Consider the following 23,708-nt stretch of genomic DNA (forward strand, 5'->3'; position numbering starts at 1 on the left):
CGGCGGTGGCGTACATCAACCATCAGGGCGGCACCAAAAGCGCGTCCGCAAGTGGGGAGGTGTCTGGGATCCTGTCTTGGGCGGAAGGTCGGGTCCCTGCGCTATCGGCGGTTTACATCCCGGGAGTGGACTATTGGCAGGCAGACTACCTCAGTCGTCAGTCTGTGGACCCGGGAGAATGGTCCCTGCACCCGGACATCTTTCATCAACTGTGCCTTCGCTGGGGGACGCCGGATGTGGACCTTCTGGCGTCTCATCTCAACCGGAAGGTGGAGAGGTTCGTGGCCCGGGCTCTGGATCCCTGGACGGACAAGGTAGATGCCCTGGTGGCTTCTTGGGAGCCCTAAGGTCTAATATATGCCTTCCCTCCGCTTTACCTGTTGCCTCGGCTGCTGCGTCAGATCGCGGCCGAAGACGTCCTCGTGGCCCTGGACTGGCCTCGGAGAGCGTGGTACGCGGATGTGGTTCGCCTGCTGGTGGACGCCCCTTGGCGGTTGCCTCTGCGTCCGGATTTTCTGTCCCAGGGGCCTGTGTGCCATCCTTCTTTACAGTCGCTGGCTTTGACAGCGTGGCTGTTTAGAGCCCGGTGCTGAGAGACGGGGTTGCCCGATGCGGTTATCTCCACAATGCTTAGGGCCCGCAAGCCGGTCTCCAGGAGGATTTACCATCGTATGTGGAGGGCCTATTTTGCCTGGTGCAAGGCTGGGGCCTGCTCTCCGCGCTTGTTTTCCATCAGTAAAATTCTTGCCTTTTTGCAGCGCGGAGTTGCTCAGGGGTTGGCCTTGAGCAGGGCCTTGAGATCTCTGCCTTGACGGTTCTCTTCCAACGTCCTTTGGCGTCTAACGCCTTGGTTCGTACGTTTATTCAGGGGGTTACGCGTATTGCTCCCCCTGTCCGCTCGCCTCTGGCACCGTGGGATCTGAACTTGGTGCTTTCGGTGCTGCAGGAATCTCTCTTTGCGCCTCTTCAGGACATTTCGCTCTTGTCTTTGTCCCAAAAGGTGGCCTTTTTGGTGGCCATCACTTCGGTTCGGAGGATTTCTGAATTGGCTGCCTTGTCTTGCAAGTCGCAGTTTCTGGTCCTTCATAGGGACAAGGCGGTTCTCCGTCCTCGGCCGACCTTCCTGCCTAAGGTTGTGTCGGCTTTTCATTTGAATGAGGACATTGTTTTGCCGTCCTTGTGCCTGAAGCCGGTTCACATGAAGGAATGGGCGCTGCATTGCCTGGATGTGGTGCGCGCTCTTCGTGTCTATCTGGATGCTACTGCTTCTTTCCGTGAGACGCATTCCTTGTTCGTCCTCACGGGTGGCCCTCGTAAGGGCCTGGCCGTGTCGGCGGCTACTGTTTCCCGTTGGATTCGGACTGTTGTCATACAGGTGTATGCCGTTAAGGGGCGGGTGCCCCCTTTTCCTGTCACTGCCCATTATACTAGGGCTTTTGGCGCATCCTGGACTTTTCGCCATGGTGCTTCTGTTTCTCAGGTTTGCAAGGCCGCTACTTGGTCTTCGGTTCACACCTTTTGTCAAATTTTACAAGGTGGATGTTTTGGCATCGGAGGATGCTGGTTTGGGGCGTAAGGTTTTGCAGGCGGCCCTTTGAGTGTTTTTTTGGGGTTGTTTGTTGTTTGTTGTTGTTTGGCCCATCCCTCATTGGGTTACTGCCTGGTGACGTCCCTACCTTTTCAGGATCTACGATCTGTTGCCCTGTGTCCTTCAATGAACGGGAGACAAAATAGGATTTTTGTACTCACCGTAAAATCCTTTTCTCTCCGTTCATTGAAGGACACAGGCCCGGCCCTCTTTCTCTGGGTGTGCACTCCTAACTGCTTGTTACTAACTGGAGACTTGTCAGCAGGTGGGGGGTTGGGCCACCAGCAGGGGCCGCCCCTAGGCTGTCTATGTCTTTTGTTATGTGCCTAGCGTCCTACTCCTGCAGGTGGCGATATACCCTACCTTTCAGGATCTACCATCCTGTTGCCCTGTGTCCTTCAATGAACAGAGAGAAAAGGATTTTACGGTGAGTACAAAAATCCTATTTTTGCTATGAGGGTACTGATTAGAAGAAACAGGTGGATACTTGTCTAATTTAGGATTGGGGACTAGGTTAGAATCTCCGCATAAGAAAAGGGTGCCCCGCGCATTTGTCGTCAGTAAAGAACAGATGTGGATGATGAAGGGAATTGGGTTGGTGTTAGGTACACTGAAAAGCCACTGATTTACGAAAAGCAAAGGATAATGAGCATTGAAATATATTTTGGGGCAGAAGATTTGGAAAGTGTGTTTCCCGGAGGCACACCCAATCCACAGGCTGACTGTGAAGATAACAAAATACTTTATGACGTTTATGTTAGGGCATTTAGTCATTGCACATTAACCTTCCCGGTGGTAATCCCAAATGTGGCTCGGGGTTAATTTTCAGTACCCAAAGCGGTAACCCCGAGCCACACTGTAGCATCACTTTCCTTCTCCCTACGAACCCTGCTGTGTCCTCTGGCCGATGCCGGCATCCATCTTCCTGGTTCCTTCCCTGCGAGCTCTGGCGTCGCAGGAGGGCGGAACCGGCGGGAAATTTAAAAGTGAAAAAGGGTCAGAAGAGGGCAAAGTAGAAGCTCCCGTGCTCCAGGGAGAAGAGAAAAAGGAAACCTAAAGAAAAAGGAAGAGCAAGAGAGTAAACAAGGAAAAAAGAGGGAAGGAATGACCGAAAAGAAAAACAAGGGAGATGGGCAGAGAGGGGAAAGATTTAAAAGGCACAAGGCAAACTGAGGTAACATCAAAAAAACATTAAATGATGCTAAACTAGCTGACCCATAGCAGAGAAGCGCCGACAACGAGTCAGAAAGCACACAAGGAACCACCCGGGCAGGGGTATCCCAAAAGGGCAAAGGTAAAGAAGCATCCAGTATAAGATTGCAAATAAATAGAGACATTGCTGTATAGCATAAGTAACCTAAGCCAGCCTGTGAAAGGGTCGTAGTAACATATAGAGGTGTAGGGAATGCAAGTGGGTCATCAGGAACTAAGATGAAAATAACATGCATAGAAACTACTTAATACTAAGTGCAAACTTAACCATTTAGTGACACAGTTTCAGAAAATGTTTTCGCTTCTGTGGACCGGAGCAATTTGTCATTTGTGCTATGTGTTTATTAACAATAACTCCCGTCTTCCTCATGCATTACACCTATTATATTAAATACTGTTTTTTAAAGGACAAATTTGACTTTAATTTGATGTGACATATGTATATATATAAAAAAAGTTTTATGTAAAATAAATAAACACATTTTTCACAGCTTTGGCAAAAATAATGTGTACATAATTAGTGTAGCTAACAGAAAGTAATTTATAATAAATTATTTTATTTGTCCTGATTTATAGGGTATATCATATATCTGGGATTTCAGTTTATTTTGGGAGTTATAGGTCACAAAATACAAGGAGTGAAATACAATTTTAGAATGTGGTATGCTTGGCTTCTATCTTTAATAGCCTGCTCGGCACTACATTTTCAGTATATTTGGCAGTTTATCCCTTACATTTTGTACTATTTTACACAAAATTGCGAATCACCACACGAACTAGGACACCACACCGCTAAGTATACAGAAAACAAAAATAGAGAAATGGGGTTTTAAAAGGGGTTGGTTAGGTGGATTAGTCTGGCAGCAGCATTCATGGTAGACTGAAGGGGAGATAGCCTGTGATGATACATCAGACAAGGCCACCTTCTTGCACTGCTCAATGGACCAGTTCTGATGCTCACGTGCCCACTGTAGGCACTTCTGGCAGTAGAGATGGGCCAGCATGGTCACACTGACCGGTCTGCGGCTGCGCAGCCCCATACACAACAAACTGCGATGCACTGTGTGTTAGGACACCTTTCTATTGGAACGTGCATTAACTTTTTCAGCCATTTGAGCTCTTCTATTAGGATTGGGCTACATGGGTCAGCCCTTGCTCCCATTGTGTACCAATGAGCCATGGCTGCCCATGACCCTGTTGCTGGTTCACCATTTTTCCTTTCTTGGACCACTTGTGGTAGGTCCTGACCACTGCATACCAGGAACATCCAACAAGAGCTGCAGCAACTAAAGCAAGGCTGAATAAACACCTGGAAAATGATACAGTGGGTGAGGCTACAAAATCTCAAAATAAGCCTTATAAACCAGGTTCTTATGGACTTCACTAAGGGCAGGAGACTGTTACATCATTCACTTTGTATGGTCCAAGATCAAGAGTCTGTTTCCTGTGATCGCTTCAAGCCCCGAGTCTTGTTTGCTAAGGGAATTGTGAACAAGAATGAACAAAAGCAAAGCATTTTACATAATTATTATAAGAAATACATACAGCCTAATTGATATATACTATATATACAGTATACAGTATATACTACCGGTCAAAGTTTTATAACACCCCCATTTTTCCAGTTTCTATTCAAATTTACACAGTTCAAGTCCAGTGAATAACCTAAAATAGTACAAAATACAAAAATAGAGAAATGGGGCTTTAAAAGTGTCATCAAATGCAAGGAGACCCAGTTCAAAATTGCACATACAAGTCGCTTATTGTATAAAAATATATATATTCTTTATTAAAATACTAAAGATGACAGATTAGTGATATTATTAAATGGTACAAAACCTCCCTGGATCACATATAGATACATACTGTGTATATGACAATATCTTATTCACATATCTCCTTAAATATCTCTTTATATAATTGCATAAATAAATTAATCCATAAATGTTCAGTAGATCTATGATGTGTCCAGTTTGACATGTTTCGCTCAAGGCTTCATCAGGAAAATACAGAGGTGCCTATAATAATCATAAGGCTCTAGTAATCAATACATCAAGCTATTTTCAGCTGTCAAATACAGGATCGCAAATTGCGGTCCTGTATTTGCATGTAACGGCTTCATTCTTTCATTAATGAAAGGAAGAAGCTTTTACAAAAAGCTTAATAGAGAGGTAGCAGTGACTCGAGAGCCCGATGTTTACAATGTATATCTTTTGAGTGAAATGTATCAGTTCTGATCGTCTAGGCACGTTCAAAGAGCTTTTAGGGAGATCTGACTAAAGTCAGGATCAGTCTCTAAGGTTATTATTAGCTGTTCCTAAGTTTGGAGTAGCCTAATTGCCAAAAAATGTTTTAAAAAGTTTATTTATCAAGCAGTCATAGTGACTGCTTGATATAAACTGACAAGAAAAAAAAAGTTTTTTTTAAATTTTTTTTACAAAGTGTAAAAAAATACAAATAAAGTGTAAAACAAAATTAGGAAAATAAAAATTATATATAAATATTTTTTATACTATAATTAATATACAAACATTCTAAAAAAAATAATAATTAAAACTTGTGAAAAAAGTGTTGTTTTTTCTTCTAGTTTTTTTCCTCATTTTTTTTGTATTCAAAGTAAGTGAGGGGTTAGGTACACATATGTGATATAATTATATAGCCCTATCTGTCCTCTAAAAAACAATATATAATATGTGTGGGTACATTTAGTAAGAAAGTATATTACTGCTGTGGAAGAATCACACAGCAAAAATGTAAAAAGTGTGTCAGTCGTTTATGAACAGAAACTGAAAACTAGCTCAGTCATGAAGGGGTTAAAGATATGGGTACAGGTCCGCTTTAAGATACTGGATTTTTAGAATACAACACATGAATGTGTTTTTGTCTGTTTCTTAGGTAGTCATTCTTGGAAAAGCCCAAAGGTGCAAGGCTGTATTCCTTCACCTCGGACCTTCCATACAACATCTGCTTCAATTGGAGACAAACTCTTTGTTTTTGGAGGAGGGGAGAAAGGTGCAGAACCTGTTGCTGATAAAAACCTCTATGTGTTTGATGCTGGTAAGATTACACAATCTTAAAAATATGTGGATGTTTTTAAAGAATTTCTATAGCCAAAACATTTTTGTTTTGGATAAAGTATGGTTAGAACCTCTGCCAGGTTTTTATTTTGTCGCCTCTCCTTGCTGGTGAGATTGACTATCTCTATCTGTTCTGATGACTAATGTATAAATATTAGACACTTACCGCTCTGTACTGATAAATACATAAAACTCTTTTACTTTTTTGTCTCTCCTAACCCCCTTTTGGGTTGAAGTGCAATATCATCATCTATAGTATATGCACACAAAACAAAAAGAAAGGAAAGAGTTTATCATTTAAAGCTGAACTCATATAGAATATAAAAGACATAAATTAAAGCCTTTCTCTGGGCAAACCAAAAAACTACCTTTGCATTCGGGCTAACCCTGCACTGCAAGGGTTACCTGCTTGTTTATACCTTGATCCCGGCTCCTGCCCACTCGCTAGACTAGTCCCCGCAGCCTTCTCCCCTTCGGTCCAAAGATTTCTAACGTCATCATGTCCAACGCAGGTTCCATAGACCTACATTAGATGTGAGGCTGACGATTAGGGATTCTACCAGTCTGAGCAGAGGAGAAGGAAGTGAGCCCTGACCACTGGGGGAGCTGGCATCAGGTGAATAACTTTACTCTGCTTTACTCTGTTTCCCTGAGTACAATCAAGCAGTTTACCCTTGCAGTGCATTGGTAGCCCACTAAAAGTAGTTTCATGGTTTGCCTAGGTATAGGCTTTACTGCAACTACATACTGTATTTCTGTATATCAAATATGTCTTGCTTGATATGAGCTGTATGTCCCCTGTACAGCAGGGGCAATACTTGGAGCCACACAGATATTCTGCATGCAAATGTGCCATTAGAAAAGGAAATCTCCATACAGTGTAAAACAGCACAAGCCACATAAGGCTTCTTATCTGAGTGTGAAGGAGATGGAGGTTGCCACTGTACCGCAGAGCCTCTGAAGCACAGTGGCACCCTCCCTCTCTTCCACACATTGATAAGAGCATATATATTGTTTCACTGAATACTTATGAATTGGGTAAATATTATTTGCAATCTGGATCTCACCCAAAGGGGGAGGTTGCTGTGGCTATAAATGTATTATTATATAACATCCATATTTTGGGGTTTGACTTGTGTTCCAGATGTTTTTAAATGTATGTCCATCAATATATATATATAGTATTTAAAGGAGAACTATGAGGTAAGTGATTTTCACTCATCATAGTTCGACCCGACACGTCACATGTCGGCTCTATTGATCGGGAAGTGAGCGAACACATACCGTCGCTCCCTCACTTCTCGATCATCTCTCTGCAGAGAGTCGTGACGTCACTCACGGCTCCCTGCAGGGATTCCTCCCCGCTCCGATCCTCCAGCGCTGTCTGGAGGAACGGACTGAGGGGGAGGCGGGTACAGCTGGCTCTGCCTCTAGATAGGCAATGCCAGCTGTCAGCTGGGTGGATCTCGACAGTAATGTCGGGATCCGTGCTGGCTGCAGCGGTCTCAGTATATCTCAAGCCATAGCTCGCGATATACTGAGCTTTGGGTCACGGGAGGACGCTAGTTTTAGTCCTCCCGTGACCCTTAGGATAACTATGGGGAAAAACACTTACCCCATAGTTCTCTTTTAATTGCATTCTTTTTCATACATATTTATCAAAGTTTTGGCTTGTGCTGTTTGATACTCTCTGGAGTTTCTCTTTTTGAATGGTCTGTACTGTAGCTTAGTCTGCAAGGTTAAGCAGAGAGAAGTACTGTTTCATTGTCCAATCAGCAGATGGAGGTTGGGTTGATGCACTGTATTTCTTAAAAAGAACAGAAAAAGTGGTATCTGTCTGGCTATACTGTGTGCCAGGGCTGTAAAACCTCAGGACTGAAAGACATAAATACAAATTATTTGACAGGCAAAACTTATTTTATAAATATATATACGTGTGTGTGTGTGTGTGTGTGTGTATATATATATATATATATATATACTGCTCAAAAAAATTAAAGGAACACTTTGAAAGCGCATCAGATCTCAATGGGGAAAAATATCATGCTGGGTATCTACTGTATACTGGACTGGGTAATGTGTTAGGAGCGAAAGGATGCCACATCGTTTGATGGAAATGACAAATTATCAACATACAGAGGGCTGAATTCAAAGACACCCCAAAAATCAAAGTGAACAAATGATGCAGCAGACTAAAAATTGTGCTGAAATTTAATTGCAGCAACTCAAAATGGTACTCGCAACTTGTATGGCCCCCACGTGCTGCGTGGTTTGTATGGACCGAGACATAATGCCCCAGGTGTACTATTGGATTCAGGTCAGACGAGCGTGAGGGGCATTCAATGGTATCAATCCCTTCATCCTGAAGGAACTGGCTGCATACTCTCGTCACATGAGGCCGGGCATTGTCGTGCACCAGGACGAACCCAGGACCCACTGCACCAGCATAGGGTCTGACAATGGGTCCAAGGATTTCATCCCGATACCTAATGGTAGTCAGGGTGCCATTTTCTAGCCTGTAGAGGTCTGTGCGTCCCCCCATGGATATGCCTCCCCAGGCCATCACTGACCCACCACCAAACCGGTCATGCTGAGCGATGTTATAGGCAGCATAATGTTCTCCACGGGTTCTCCAGACCCTTTCATGTCTGTCACATATGCTGAGGGTGAAAAGCACAGGGCGCCAGTGGCGGACCTGCCAATTTTGGTGTTCAATGGCAAATGCCAATTGACCTCCACGATGCCGGGCAGTGAGCACAGGGCCCACTAGAGGACATTGGGCCCTCAGGCCACCCTCATGAAGTCTGTTTCTAATCGTTTGGTCAGAGACATTCACAACAGTGGCCTGCTGGAGGTCATTTTGTAGGGCTCTGGCAGTGCTCATCCTGTTTCTCCTTGGACAAAGGGGCAGATTCCGGTCCTGCTAAAGGGTTAAGGACCTTCTACACCCTGTCAAGCTCTCCTAGAGTAACTGCCGGTGTCCTGGAATCTCCTCCATGCTCTTGAGACTGTGCTGGGAGACACAGCAAACCTTCTGTCAATGGCACATATTGATGTGCCATCCTGGAGGAGTTGGCATGCCTGTGCAACCTTTATAGGGTCCAGGTATCGCCTTATGCTACCAGTAGTGACACTGACGCTAGCCAAATGCAACACAAGTGAAAAACAGTCAGAAAAGATGAGTAGGGAAAAAAAATGTCAGTAGCCTCCACCTGTAAAACCATTCCTGTTTTGGAGGTTGTCTCATTGTTGCCCATCTAGTGCACCTGTTGTTAATTTAATTAACACCAAAGCAGCTGAAACTGATTAACAACCCCCTCTGCTGCTTACCTGATCTGATCAATATCCCCGGAGTTTCATTGACTTGATGCTATACTCTGATTAAAAAGTGTTCCTTTAATTGTTTTGAGCAGTGTATATGTGTATTTTTGTGTCCTATAGCGTGAGCCAATTCTAGTCAAAACCACATGAAGATGGCAGAACACAATGGGAGTTAAAAACCACAACAGAGTGGGAGTGCGAGGTAAAAAAAAAAGGTTTAATAAGGAATGTACAGTCATAATGCAGAACCTGCGGCAATAACTGTCTTGCCGAATGCTGCCGTACTCAGGGTGCCCGGAACAATCCTGTAATGATTGATAAACTTGCTCCTGGAAGACCAGGTGGCTGCTTTGCAGATTGTCTCAGCTCACACCTTCGAAAATGCTGCCCAAGAGGTTGCCACTTCTCTGGTAGAATGCGCTCGAATTTCTTCTGGGGCAGGTATGCCCTGGATCACGTATGCATTCTTGATGGTCTTAACAAGCCAAGAGACTAGGATTCTAGCTGTGGCGGCCTGCCCTCTCCTGAGTGCTCTAGGGAGGATGAAGAGGGTGTTCGAGGATCTTACGGGTTGTGTGGTCATAGGGTTTTTAACAAAGTCCAAAGGATGCAGTTCCCCATCTATGCAGTGATGGAAGCACAATTTCCTGATTTACATGAAAGGAGGTAGTAACCTTAGGCAAAAAAGGTTCTCTTGGGTCTCAAGAGCGCCCGGTCAGGAAAGAACTCGCAGTAAGGACTACCGATGGTCAAGGCATGAAGCTCAGACACCCGTCTAGCGGAAGCAATAGCCATCAGAAAAACATTAATGGTCAAATTCCACATGGTTGACCCTGATGAAGGGGAAAACGGAGAGGAAAACAAGGATCTCAATACAATGGTCAGATCCCATTGCGGAAATAGTTGCTTCCTGGGAGGCCTAAGTTTGAGACAGGCTCTCAAAAACAGCCTCACTAAAGGATGGAAGGACAATCTAACGTTAGTGAGGGACGAGATAGCCGAAATATGGACCTTCAGCGTGTTCCAGCCCGTCTGGAGAAATTAGAGGACATTGGTGACCTCTGGAGCCGTAGGATTAAAGCCCCTTTCCCTTGCGGCCACAAGAAAGTTCTCCCAGACTCTTCTGTAGGTGAAGTGGGTGGAGGACTTCCTGGACTTGAGAAGAATATCGACAACCGCTTGGGAACAGCCTAGGATGAGGCGCTTATCCCGCTCAATTTCCAATCCGCAAGGTTCAGATTCCCTGGGGCTGGATGCAGAAACTGGCCCTGTGACAGGAGGTCTGGCATCTCCCGGAGCATGAGTGGAGGTTCCGGGCTGAGGTGTAACATTTAGGGGAACCAAGGCATCCTTGGCCAATAAGGGATGATGGCAAGAATCGTTCCCGGAAAGAGAGACACCCGCTCGAGGAATTTGCCTATTAGAGGCAACGGGAGAAAAGCGCCTTTCCTGAAGTTCCAAACTCCTGTTAAGGCATCCATGTCTGCTGCTTCCTTGCAAGGGCACTGGGACATGAACCCCTTGCACTTGGTGTTCAGTGAGGATGCAAAGAGATGCATCTCTGGTTGGAGTGAAGACTCCCCTGCGTAGGGACCATTTGTGGTTGCTGATAGAGCAACTGCTCAGGGTGTCCGCCAGCACATTCTGTATCACGTACCTGGTGAAAGACCAATAGTAGTTGAGGCTTCTCTTACTTCTCGCGTCCTACACCCCCTAGAGTTGGGAACAGGGTGTGAGAGGAAGGCGAGGAGCACGAGTGCCACAGGAGCGATTAGGTGCAGGAAAATAGAATGACAAAAAAAGGAGAGCGCCCACTCCATGTGAAGGATCGTTTAATATTTTGCTTATAAAAATTGGTAATGTACTCACAAGAGAAAAGTGACAAGCTTATTCAATGGTTCCCCTCAGAGGAGGTTATCGCCCGCCAGAAGCCACAGCACAGCCAAGTCAGCTCATGACCGAAGTCATCTTCCAGCAGCAAGTGGCAAAGGTTAATGCGTTTCTGGGGCACGCCCCCTTTCTCAGAACCCTGACCACTCCAAGCTCAGACAGACTTTAAGCCAGACAATCGGCTCGTCATCAGATTTCAACCAATCAGAGATGTTCAAACCTGAGCCAATCAAAAGGACTTAAACTAAAACAGCCGCAAGATTGGCAGAATTTTTTAGCCTATACGGCACAATCTGTATACTCATAATCAACATGATTTCAGTATTCATCCTTAATAGAGCTTGGAGTGGCCTATACACAAAACTACATTAAAATAATACAGGTGAAACTCGAATAATTAGAATATCGTGCAAAAGTAATTGCAGTAAGTGCTGCAAAAGGGGCCCAAACCAAGTACTGAGTACATAGGCATGCTTGTACTTTTCAGAGGTCCGATATTGTTCTATGTACAATCCTTTTTTTATTGATTGCATGTAATAATCTACTTTTTTGAGGTTGTGGATTTGGGGTTTTCATGAGCTGTAAGCCATAATCATCACAATTATGACAAATCACGGCTTGAATTATCTTGCTTTGCATGTAATGAGTCTATCTCATATATTAGTTTCACCTTTTAAGTTGCATTAGTGAAATAAATGAACTTTGCACGATATTCTAATTATTCGAGTTTCACCTGTATACGCGCATAATCCATGCTTATAAGAAAAATGACATATTTTACAATAAAATATGTAATGTTTCATAAAATTTCATTGACACATAAATTAATAATCAATATAAATATAAAAAATACATACATTCAATACATAGAAAAAAATCTCTTGTTGCCCAATAGGCCCATCTCACCATTGGAAGCAAGGAGGACATTGTCCCCAGTAGGCTTAGACATTTTTGAGGCCGGCATGTGACGACCTTCTGTTGGATCTGAAGAGCCTTTGCCTCCGGGAGACTTAGTGATGTTGACCGTATTCAGAAAGGCACCCAGAAAAATAATTGACTGGGATGGAGAGAAGTTCGACTTCTCCGAGTTTATCACCATCCGAACCGTTGGAGGGTAGACAAGAGAAGCTGTTGAAATCGAAGGATTATAGACCTGTCAGGAGCATAATGTTGTCTAAGTAGTTATTTAGTCTAAGGCCCTGTTCCCTTATAATGGTGATGGGAAGCAACAATTTAGTGAAAGTGCTGGGGGCTGTGGGGATCCCGAATGGGAGACAAAGAAACTGCAAATTAAAATCGAGGAATGAAAAAACGTAGAAATCTCTGGAATTTGTTGAATGAATTGTTTGGGGCGGTTTTTTTGCCAGTCCAGTAGCAACAGGCCCGACTTCCCACCAGATACTTTAGAGAGAGCCTCATCTAGTTTACCTCTGAAGAGGTTGGAACCATCGAATGGGATCCTGCACCAGTTGTTCTTTGAAGAGTTATAAGCAACCTAGCGTTTCAACCACAAGGCTCTTTTAGCCGTCACAGTGTGGAGCATTGTTCTAGTGGAACTCCAAACAAAGTCAATGGCGGCTTCACCGACAAAGTCACTGGCCAGCCTAAGTTCCTGTAGAGCCGTAATAAGCTGCTCTCTGCCAACCTCCGATCGCAAGGCCTTCTCTGTATTGTTAGTCCAGGCTGAAATGACCCTGGAGTCTTAAGCGAGTGCTACGGTAGGTCGACAAGTACCCCCTGCAGACATATAGGCTCTTTTGAGATCTAAATCCACCCTGCGTTCGAGGGGGTATCGAACGGAAACTGCGTCCACCATTGGGAGTATGAGGTGCTTAGCGAGACGCATGGTAGCTGCATCATCCACTGGGGAATCAACCAGGCCAGACAGTTCCTCTTCTTTAAAATGATATAGCTTTTGTAGCCTATTATTGAGATTAGGCTTCCTTTCTAAACGCTTCCATTCATCTAAGATGACTTCACGGATTTCCTCCATAAAGGGAAAATTAACTGAAGATCTCTAGAGATGAGGGAAATACTGCTTGATTTTCGCGGCCTGTTTAATTGGTTCATCCCAGTCAATGGCCTTTTTAACTGCCACGATGAAGGACTCAACTAGGGCAAAATGAAAACCCGATTGGCCCAAATTTCCCATATGGTGGGATACATCTGAGGCCTAAGAGTCCGAGGAGTCTCCCAAAACTTGCTGGGACGTGCTAGGACCAAGAATAGGGGCAGGGGGGCTCGACGTCTCTCTCATGCAGTCCTTGATTGACTGTTTGATCAGAGAGGATAAATCCGTGGAAGAGGCGATATGTTCCTGCGTTGCTTCAGCTAGGCAACCCTGGCACACTAGTTTTCCAGGAATGGCCTGCTTACCACATACCCAACAAGAGTGCCAATCCCTGCTAGAGCGTCTGGGTGAAGAATGGGATCCAAAGGCAGAGCGAGAGCAACTGCGCTTCTGGGTGAGCGGGATTTTCGCTTGGCCCTTCGGGATCTGTGGTGATCTTTGTGAGGATGGCTGTAATGAAGCAATTAGCACAGGGTAGCCCTTACCTATTAGTTAGTGGAGTGTCTTTGGAGGCAGCAGTGTCAGCCATGGCTCTAAGAAACCAATACAAAATCAAATGATTTAGGCAGGAAGAAGCCGTGACCCCCATCCACCCTACTTAGTGGAATGAATTGATGATTGAGAGAGCAGAGGAGAGGCCTACCGTAGCATGTCCGAGCGGCACAGAGAGGAGCAGCGTGGACGAGCGGGAAGAAACACCGCCGCTGTTAGCTTCAAATAGGCTCTGCACAACAGACGTCAGTGCCTGCACAATTCAGGGACGCAGCGCCGTCTGTCACGGAAACTGGACCTGCGTACAAAGCATGTGGCTGCCATGTTAGGAATGGCAACCGCGTGTGTGCAGAGCGAGAGACACTGACTTAGGAGGAGGATGGGGGACTCGGGCATCCAGCAGGAGATCAGAGGTGAGGTCAGGCGACACAAGCCAAAGGTGAAAGCGTTACAACCCGTAACAATCCTGGAAAAGGTCCCTAGGACACTCAGACTGGGACTGCCTGGGGGATACCTTGTCTGTAGGGGAGCCTGACCCTGAGTGGTGTGGCCGCAGGAAAACGGCAGGTAAGGACAAAAATCAAAATATTCCTCCGAGAGCTTGCCATGGCGAGGACAGAAAAAAGAATGGGCTCACGCTATAGGGCACTTGGAAATATATATATATATATGAAAAAGAAAAGCAAGAGGTTAACGTTATTATTGTATACACACAAAAAGAAAGCAAAGATATTGTTACTGGTAAAGAAAGTGATAGGAAATCCAAAATGTTCATTGGAAAAAAAAAAAAACTGACCATTTTGCCTAGAGATGCACATTATTTTCTATGACTTGTATTAACCTGCTACAACTTTAATATTCATGTATATTTACATGATCTTATAATTTTTTAATGTAAATATTTTATAGCTAACCTGACATGGACATTACTTGACACATCTGGTGCTCCACCAAAGCCACGTCATGGTCACACCATGGTTGCTGTCGGAAACAAATTGTTTGTTCATGGCGGGATGGCAGGCAGATCCTTTTATAGGGACTTGTTTTGCTTTGACACAGGTAAACAAAATTTTAGCTTTTTTTTGCATTTTACTAAGGGCCTTGCAATGAATAAGGAAACCTTTTATGTATTTCATGAATGTATTTGTATTATTATGTAAAAGAGTAATGCCTTCTAGTGGTGTCTCTACAGGAGTTTATGGAGGAATCCGTTTAAGCTTAATACTGAGCTCAGTATTTCTCAGCTCTGACATGTTCCATAGATGCAAAGACCCAAATTGGGATGAAACCCTACCTTGCTCAACCCAAATAATATTTTTTTAATCATTCATTTAGGGACGCAGGACAGATTACATATTAAAGGGGTTCTAAACCCTCCTGTTTTTTTGCCTATATCTACTAATATCAAGCAGTAGATATAGGCAAACAGTTGTGGAGAGTGGAGTCAGCGCTGGATTGGAGAGCCGCCGCACCGCTGGAGGGACAGATGAAAACATCAGGAAAGAAGATCGGATTAGGAGACATAATTTAAGGTAAGTGCTGACATTAACATTGGGGAGAGGGGAAAAAAATGTATTCTTTAATGTAACTTTAAGCTGGCCATACACTTCTCTATTTTGTTTTTTTTGTTCAACCCGCGGACTGAACGAAAAAAATAGAGCAGATTCCTCCATCAACGCAACGAGCACGATGATCGAGCAATCCCTGCTGTTTTTTCTAAATACCTGAACAGGGCTGGCAGTTCATTGGCTGCCACCTCTTTTCGTACGAAGACTGTCCGACTGTCTCCTTTGATCAACTGATAGAGGGATGCCGGTCAAAAGGGTGCCGACAGCGAAACCCACTGTGCGAATTTTGGTTGGTTCGCCAAACGACTAACTAGACATTTGTTATACTGTGTAAGTTAGCTGCAGAGCGCTTTTCAGCTCCAGGCCTGCGATATACCTGACTGGTGGATTCCCGTTCCTAAAGACTCCTTTGGGTGTATGCCCACTGGAGGAACGAAGACTGTCTGGAGTGTGCATATGTGCCCAGCCTGGGACCCCCTTGGCCATCCAGACCTCCTTACCCCCTGAGTACTTAGGGATTGCCCCTGCCTTTGGAGCCTGGCACCTTCCCTCAGTGCCCCCACTGTCCCTGGTTGGGATGTTATCCGAGAGCTGCAACACATACTGTTGAGCGTGTATGGGCTCCTCTGCATCTCCCACGCTCTGCCTGTGAAATCCTAGGCAGGTCCTGCCTTTAAAGTAACCTGATCGCAGATGGTAATTTAACCCCTCCTGCTCAGACAATGGTTAGTGAGTACCCATTTGGTGTTTCCTCACTTTACATACTGTCAGTATGGGCTGATCATAAGCTCAAGCAAAGGGGTCCAGCAAGCCTTTACAGCTTATCTCATCCGATAGCTCGGATCACTGTCTTCTGCTTGAGTCCACATGCTACTTGGGGTGTTCCTTAGCTCCCTCCGGCATGGCCCTCTCTCTCTCCCAGATTTTAAAGAAAATAATTTCAGCCATGATAGCTGACTCAGAGTGCAAGAGTCACAAGCATTGTTCCACATCTTTTCCTCATGAGTTTGTTTCTAACTTTCCTACAGCTACTTTTGTATCTGCACATTCAACAGAACATGATGAGGATTGTACCTTGGTTGTGTTGGACAGATTATTTCCTGAGGAAGTTGAGTCTGCTGACTTACCTCCTAAGTTTTAATGGTACCATTTTGGTCCATATTGACGCAGTGCACAGATCGAAAATTAGAGCACCCTGTATCTACAAATCCCAAAATTTACCAGCTTGGGTTACCTTTAAAAGTTTACTCTGTATACAGTGAAACATCCTAGTACATAGATCATTAGGGCAATTTATTATTTTACAAACACCGCTTTATGTATCTGCTGTACATACTTTCCTGAGAATTATCTGTAAGGGCAGTATGATAACCTCCTGAGAATTATCTGTAAGGGCAGTATGATAACCTACTGACTTGCTGTTATTAACAGATAGTATCCACCTCGATAAGAAGACTCAGAGTAGAATCCAATGCAGTTTATTTACCTTCTCAATACATAGAATGGGATTCTATGTCATTCTTAGAGTGAAAAGACCTTCCTATCTTTGCCATTAACAGGATAACAGAGACCCTCTTACCTCAGCGAGGGTGATGTAGAAAGAGACAGTACAAAGGATCACTGGGAAGGTTTCAGCAAAAGACTGTACCAATGTACAGAAAACAGCAGGGGTGAAGTGGAAGATGCCAAGTATGCACAGATTAGGCTGTAACAATGCTAATCTTACTCTTGTAGCTAGAAATGCAGCATAACGCAATGAAATGCAATGATATACAGTGGGGCAAAAAAGTATTTAGTCAGCCACCAATATCACAATTCCCTTTTTACACAGTTAACGTGCAAAAAAAATTCCTGGCGTCCCATCTTTAAGAAGTGGGCTGTTCCCGTTGTGGATCCAGCCATTTCCTGCCTGAACAAAAGTCTTTCTGTTCCTGGAGGATTTTGCAGTGTGGATAAATGGCTGATAGCCATTTGCAAGGCCGTATTCTTCTTAAAGCGGGCCTTTACCCATATCTTTAAAATAACAAACACACCTTTAGAAATTTCATAGAGTTCTATGGACTCATCACTCTGATTCTTTCTCCAGCTGCAGTCAATACATACACTGGGTGCAGGCTGCAGTGTGCTCTCCACCTCTCAATTCAGTCTCCAAGAATCAGCCACATAAAGAACAGCGTAAGTAAAATCCAAAGTGTTTATTGAAATAAATCCAAAAATCCGAAGTTACATACAGAATACGACATGCGACATGTACACCACCATAAGTCTCTCCCACACCAACACCTCTCGCGTGTTTCATCACCTGGGCTTGATATTAGAGGTGAAGCCCTTTCTTTAGCATGTACAGTATATGTAAGAAGTACCGCCCTGTTCCACCAGTGCAATAATTTTTTTAATGATTCCAAATGCTTTTATACAATCATCAAATGGTGGCTCTCTCCATTGAGACAAAAAACAAAAAAGTTCTAATAGGCCGGTGAGACCGCCAAGTAATATTGTCTTCCCTGTCATTATGGGAATCCACAAGCTCATTAAAGTTGGATGCAGTCTCCCATCTTGTTTTCAATGTGCGAAACTCTGTCACCCATCTCCTGTAGATCAGATTTAAATTGTTACACCAAAGACTGCATATCTGATTTAAGTGAGCTTTCCAGGGACACTAGCATGTCCTTTCGTGTAGTATCTGAGAGAATAAAAATAACTCGGCACTGATCCTAGAAGGGAGTCAAGCCACAGTAGTTATAGAGGGTCGGAGAAGCCAATTAATGGAGCACTTGATTTTCAGCTTCGTTTGTGTGGGTAAGCTGCGGCTCCTTCATCCAGCTTTACTACCTGAATCGCAGGTGTATGATCAGCCGTGGGTCCTCTGCATAACGTTGACGCGTTTACCCCGCCTATTTCCCCAGGGCTTCGTCAGAACGGCTCAAAGATCTACTTTGTTTCAATATTATGACAATTTATGGTGCACTTTGAAGAGCTACTTATTGGATACTTTTTATTTTTCTTTCTTCTTGGAGCTCCGCCGGCAATCAATAATTAACCTTATCAGCCTGCCCGAATGCGTAAGTGATGTATGAGAGTGAGACAATGTTGTCTACACACTGTTTTAGCTTTTTGCAGGGTGGGGGTCTAGTGTTATATGGTTTTATTCATGTGCAATTATTTAATAAAGTGTTTTTACTGTATTAATTGGCTTCTCCGACCCTCTATAACTACTGTGGCTTGACTCCCTTCTAGTATCAGTGCCGAGCTCTTTTTAGTATCTTAAGTTTAGTTATGGGTTGTTGAGTACAGCCAGCTGTAAACCTCATTTGCGAGGAAGGGGTTAACTGAAACGGTGTCTGTGCTTCTGGATAAGCTCCCTTTGTTTCTCAGTATCTGAGAGAGGTTGATTGGTAGTTGAGTAGTTCATAATTGGGGCGAAGAGCTCCCTGGTGTCATCTAGTGTGTGGTGGGAAAGGCTCACCTCATCCGTTCGGCCTGAAAAAGCCCGGGTCTCGATTTTGCAGGGCTCTGCGTGGTAGGGGAGGCTGGAGATTAAGCCACCAGTGGTCAGGAGCAGGTCTTAAGAAGTCAAGGGCCTGCATCTGATTCCTCGGAGCCCTGTGAGGGAGACAGAGGGGGAAGAGCCGCCACGGCCATCTTGGGAAGTCCGGGACTTGGACGGGCGGAAGAATTCTGTTACCTTATGCGTACGGGAGCCATTCCTCCGTCTGCGGGACATGTCCGGAGGTGAGTTGTGTGTTTGCCGGTGAAGAAAGAAGCCGGTACAGAGCCCACTTGTCGCTGTAGTGTGATCCTGGGCCTGTGTGTGCACGGAGCTCTGGAATTATGCTGCTATCAGGCTCTCTAGCAGGCCACGCCCCTACACAGCTTTCTTAAAGCACTCTGATATAGAGGACTCTTCAACAGAACTGACTAAGACTGATGCACTAAACCAACAAAGGGATCTTTTAGTGCAAAATGCTAAGTATAAGGCAGAACTCTGCATTGCTCAAATGCAGGAGACCAGATCTCACAGATCCACATCAACCATGCTCACAGCGCGTTCTTCTCGATCCTCTCGCTCCAGAAGTTCAACATTAAGCGACAAGCTAATAGAGGCCCGTGCAAATCTGGACACAAATAAAGTGTTAAGCTGCTTTGCCAGAAAGGAAGCAGAAATAGAAGCACAAAAGGCAGCTCGCCAAGCAGAAATGACAGCTTGCCAAGCAGAGATGGCTACTCAACAAGTAGAAGCAGAATCCCAAATAAAGATTCTGCAAATGGAAACGGTGGAAGCAGCTGCCCTTGGAAGGCTGAAAGTCCTTGAACAAGCAATGGGAGAAAGTACTAAATTAGACTGTCTTTTCCCAGCAGAACTGGAAGACCCAGTTGAATGCACCAGTGAATATGTGCTAAAACATATTTGCAATGATACAGAGTCAACTCCTGTACCTCCTAACAACACTCTTCTGACTCAACACAGCGCAAGCGCATCTACGCAGCAAACCACATCACCTCCTGCTAATGACAAGGTGACTCCCAGAGACAAGCCACAGTTCAAGCTACAGCCAGCAGAAGCCATAGAGACTACACCACAGCTAAATGCTCTTGCAAAGTCATTTTATCCTGGTACACCTCATCCTTCTTCGCCAGAGAACTTTCACGCCCAAGGGGTTCCACAAGTTAATTTTGGCTCCAAAAAGTGAGAGATCAGACCTGTCTGACTTCGCCAGATATATGATACGCCGTGAGCTCATTAACATTAGCTTCTCAAGGTTCGACGACTGTCCAGAGAATTACAGGGCCTGGAGATCGATCTTCAAAGCTGCTCTTGCTGATCTCAACCTTACGACCAAGGAAGAACTTGATTTGCTCATAAAGTGGCTGCAGATCATGTTAAAAGACTGAAAGCGGTACATGTTGACTATCCAGAGGCAGGTCTTATTGCTGCATGGGCAAGACTTGAGTAAACCTATGGCAGTTCTGAAGCCAAAGAAAGCGCTCTATTCAAGAGACGGCAAAACTTTCCGAAAATAGGTAACAAAGATCATCGCAAGCTCCAAGAACTAAGCAACCTCCTCATGGAGCTAGAGTTGGCAAAGACAGACCCACGTCTACCTGGACTAAGCTTCCTGGACACCGCTCATGGCGTGAATCCAGTGGTAACATGTTACAGCTATGCATCCTGGTCCACCTCCAGACACTTCACAGCAGCTACCTACATCCAGCCCTGTTTCAAATCATGGCGGTGAGCTACAAAGTCCTGCTCCGGCCACAAGTGTTTCTTCCTCATGTACTGTAGTCAGCAGGGAGGGCCATGGGCAACAACCTGCAACAGTTACATCAAAAAAGAGAGATTCACATCTTCTCAGATGCACCTACTGAGGCCATAGCAGCTGTCGCCTACCTCAAGGTAAGAGCCTCTTTTAATCAAACACGTGGGGTTTCTGATTGGCAAAGCTAAGTTGACACCTAAGCCTGAACACACAATTCCTAGGCTTGAATTTTGTGGGACTGTGCTAGCTGTAGAATTTGCAGATTTTATACTGCATGAGCTAGACATTCAAATAGATGATATCAAGTTCCGAACGGACAGCAAAGTTGTTCTGGGCTACATATACAATCAGGCCAACATTTCTATGTCCATGTCAGCAACCGTGTACAAAAAAATCAGGAAATCCTCTAAACCTGAACAGTGGCATTATGTTCCATCTGAAATTAATCTTGCAGATCATGCCACCAGGCCAGTGTCTGCAAGTGTCTTCGCAAATTATTTTTGGTTAACAGGTCCTGAATTCCTGCTGGATCATACAGAAGAAACCACAACTGATGTCTTGAGTCTTCTAAATCCTGACAAAGATCCAGAGATTCATCCTGAAGTCAAAACCCTTGTCACTAGATCTGAACAAAGATTCGTCTTGGGCGGTCAACAATTTGAACGTTTCTCCAAGTGGATAAGGCTTGTACGCACTACAGCAAGGTTAGTCCATATTCCACACTGCTATCACACCAAGCCCTATGATGCTCACTGTCAAGGTTGGCACATATGCCAAACACCTCTTTCTGCAAAAGACATTGCTAAAATCAATCCAACTGCCAAACAGAATCTATTCATTGACAGTGATGTGACTATAGATCCAGAGTTCACAGAAACAGTTCCAAGCTTCTGTGTGAGAAGAGTAGTTGGAGTAAGGATGGCTGTTTCACCTGGGAACTTTACAGTTGGAATTGTATGAGTTCCCATATTTTTCAGGTACTAACGTGCACAATTCACATCTAAGGATGGACTTGTTTAGAAGTGCCTTCAGTCAACTAAAGAGACTATCTAATTTTCACCACTGAGGAACTTTACAATTTTGCCACTCATGAACAAGTGACCTAAATCTCTTTAAGGACTGTCCAGTGATCAAGTCTGCTATTCTGATGGTCATCACAGACTTTATCTGATATTTGGACTTGTGCATATATGTTTTTTCTTTACCTTTTTTTTCAGGTCCAGAGGACAAGTAATAAAGGTTACATTTATGGACTCTATATAATACAGTTATTGTTGCATTATATGCATTGTTTTCTTTCTTTTATGTCTTTCATGTCTTCAAGACAATTGCAAATTGCACTTTGTTTATTTTCATTTACATAACTAAAGTTATGATTTAACATAGTGGCATTTACAATGCTGTGCTGTTACACAGTTGTAAGATATCACACAATTCATAGTCATAGTTGGTGTTCATACTAATGTGAAATGAGAATCACATAGTTAATTTTCCTTAACCCCTTAAGGAGAAAGGCCTTTTTTTCTTCTTTTTCTTTTTTTTTTACATGTTATCCACATTTTAGGCCTGAAAATTACTTAAAACCCCCAAACATTATATATTTTCTGAAAGCCAAGACCCAGTAGAATAAAATGGTGGCAGTTGCAAATTTTTATGTTGCACGACATTATCGCAACTTATTAGCAAACCCCAAACTTTTGTGAAAATGCACTTAAGTTAAAGTTAGTGCCCCAAAACACTATATAAAACCATTTGTAAAATATAAAAGATGAAGTTACGAGTAAATAGATACCCAACATGCCCAGGTTAAAAATTGTATGCATCCGTGAAACTGCAACAGGATTCAGTACCTCAAAAAGTCCATAGATGATGCTTTAAAAGCTCCTACAGGTCATCAGTTTAGAGATACGCGTAAATATTGGCCCTAGAATGATTGCTCTTACTCTGGCGTGTGCGGCGATATCCAACATGTGTAGCGCAATTGTCATTTTCGCACGTAGGCGCACCCGACGTGTGTTTACGTGACGACACGCGGGGTAATGTATTATTTTTACATTTAATTTATTACATTTTTTTTCAAAACTGATTTCTTTTTTTTTTTTACTTTAAAAGGAGAATTATGAGGCGAGTGATTTTCACTCAGCCTCTTAATCCGAGCCGACCTGTGACAATCAAACTGTTACAGGTCGGCTCAGTAGATCGGGAAGTGAGCGAACACATACCGCCGCTCGCTCACTTCTCGATCTATTCGTGCAGAGAGCCGTTACTGTCACTCACAGCTCCCTGCAGGGATCCCCCCGTCCGTCTGTCCGATCCTCCAGCGCTGACTGGCGGAACGGACGGGGGAGGGGGCAGGTACAGCTCTGCCTGTAGATAGGCAGAACCAGCTGTCACTCACGCAGCTGGGTGGATCCAGACAGCATTGTTGGGATCCGTTCCGGCTGCAGCGTCTTAGTATACCACAAACTGAAGCTCGGGGTATACTGAGCTTTGGGTGACGGGAGGACGCTAATTTGTGTCCTCTCGTTAGCCTTAGGAATACTATGGGGAAAAGCACTGACCCCATAGTTCTCCTTTATTTGCTATTACATAGGGGGGCTTACAAGCCCCCAATGTGATAGCATAGTGGTGGTGACAGGCCCTCTTTAAGGTGATACTGGGGGTACAAAAGATCACCTTTCTACTTTAACCCTTTCGCTGCCACCGACGTAAGGCATACGGCGGAACAAAAGTGTTCCCGGCTGGCCAGCTCAGTATGCCTTACGTCGGTGGCATTTACAGTTCTGCTATAAGCTCATGGTCGCTTTAGCGACCATAAGCTTATAGCAGAACTGTTCAGCAGACTGTCCCCTTCAAAATAATAGCTGTCACCAGCGGCTCACAAGCCGCTGATGACCGCTATTAACGAAAATATCGGGCGCCGGCACCGCTGCTGCCGGACGCCGGCATCTGGAGTCTATCATCCCTGCCTGAAGCTGCTCCATGCAGGGATGAGAGACTCCATGGATCCCCACTGCTGTCCCTCACTTGTAGGGTCTGTAGCAGTGGGGATCCGACGAAAATTGGCCGGCGGGCGGGATGTGAGCGGCGGCTGGCCGCAATCCATGGCCGAGCTGTGTTCTGTTTGGAGCCGCTGTCATCCTGTGATTTTTCGGATGACAGCGGCTCTGTAGCGTGGCCGAGCGGGGGATCGTTAAATATCATTGATATTTAACGATCCCTCTGTGC

At 44.5% G+C, this 23,708-nt stretch overlaps 1 protein-coding gene across 1 annotated transcript in view; it reads left to right on the plus strand.

Annotated features, from left to right (window-relative positions):
• Positions 1 to 23,708, plus strand: part of RABEPK (Rab9 effector protein with kelch motifs) — a 188,536-nt gene that overhangs the window by 84,351 nt on the left and 80,477 nt on the right. Inside the window, exons 5-6 of the mRNA XM_018570994.1 lie at positions 5,696 to 5,857; positions 14,561 to 14,710. Coding sequence (XP_018426496.1) covers positions 5,696 to 5,857; positions 14,561 to 14,710 — 312 coding nt within the window. The remainder of the gene's footprint in view (positions 1 to 5,695; positions 5,858 to 14,560; positions 14,711 to 23,708) is intronic.

Source organism: Nanorana parkeri, unplaced genomic scaffold, assembly GCF_000935625.1.
Source record: "Nanorana parkeri isolate BGI_ZX_2015 unplaced genomic scaffold, ASM93562v1 scaffold1650, whole genome shotgun sequence".
In the NCBI taxonomy this organism is placed as follows: Eukaryota; Metazoa; Chordata; class Amphibia; order Anura; family Dicroglossidae; genus Nanorana; species Nanorana parkeri.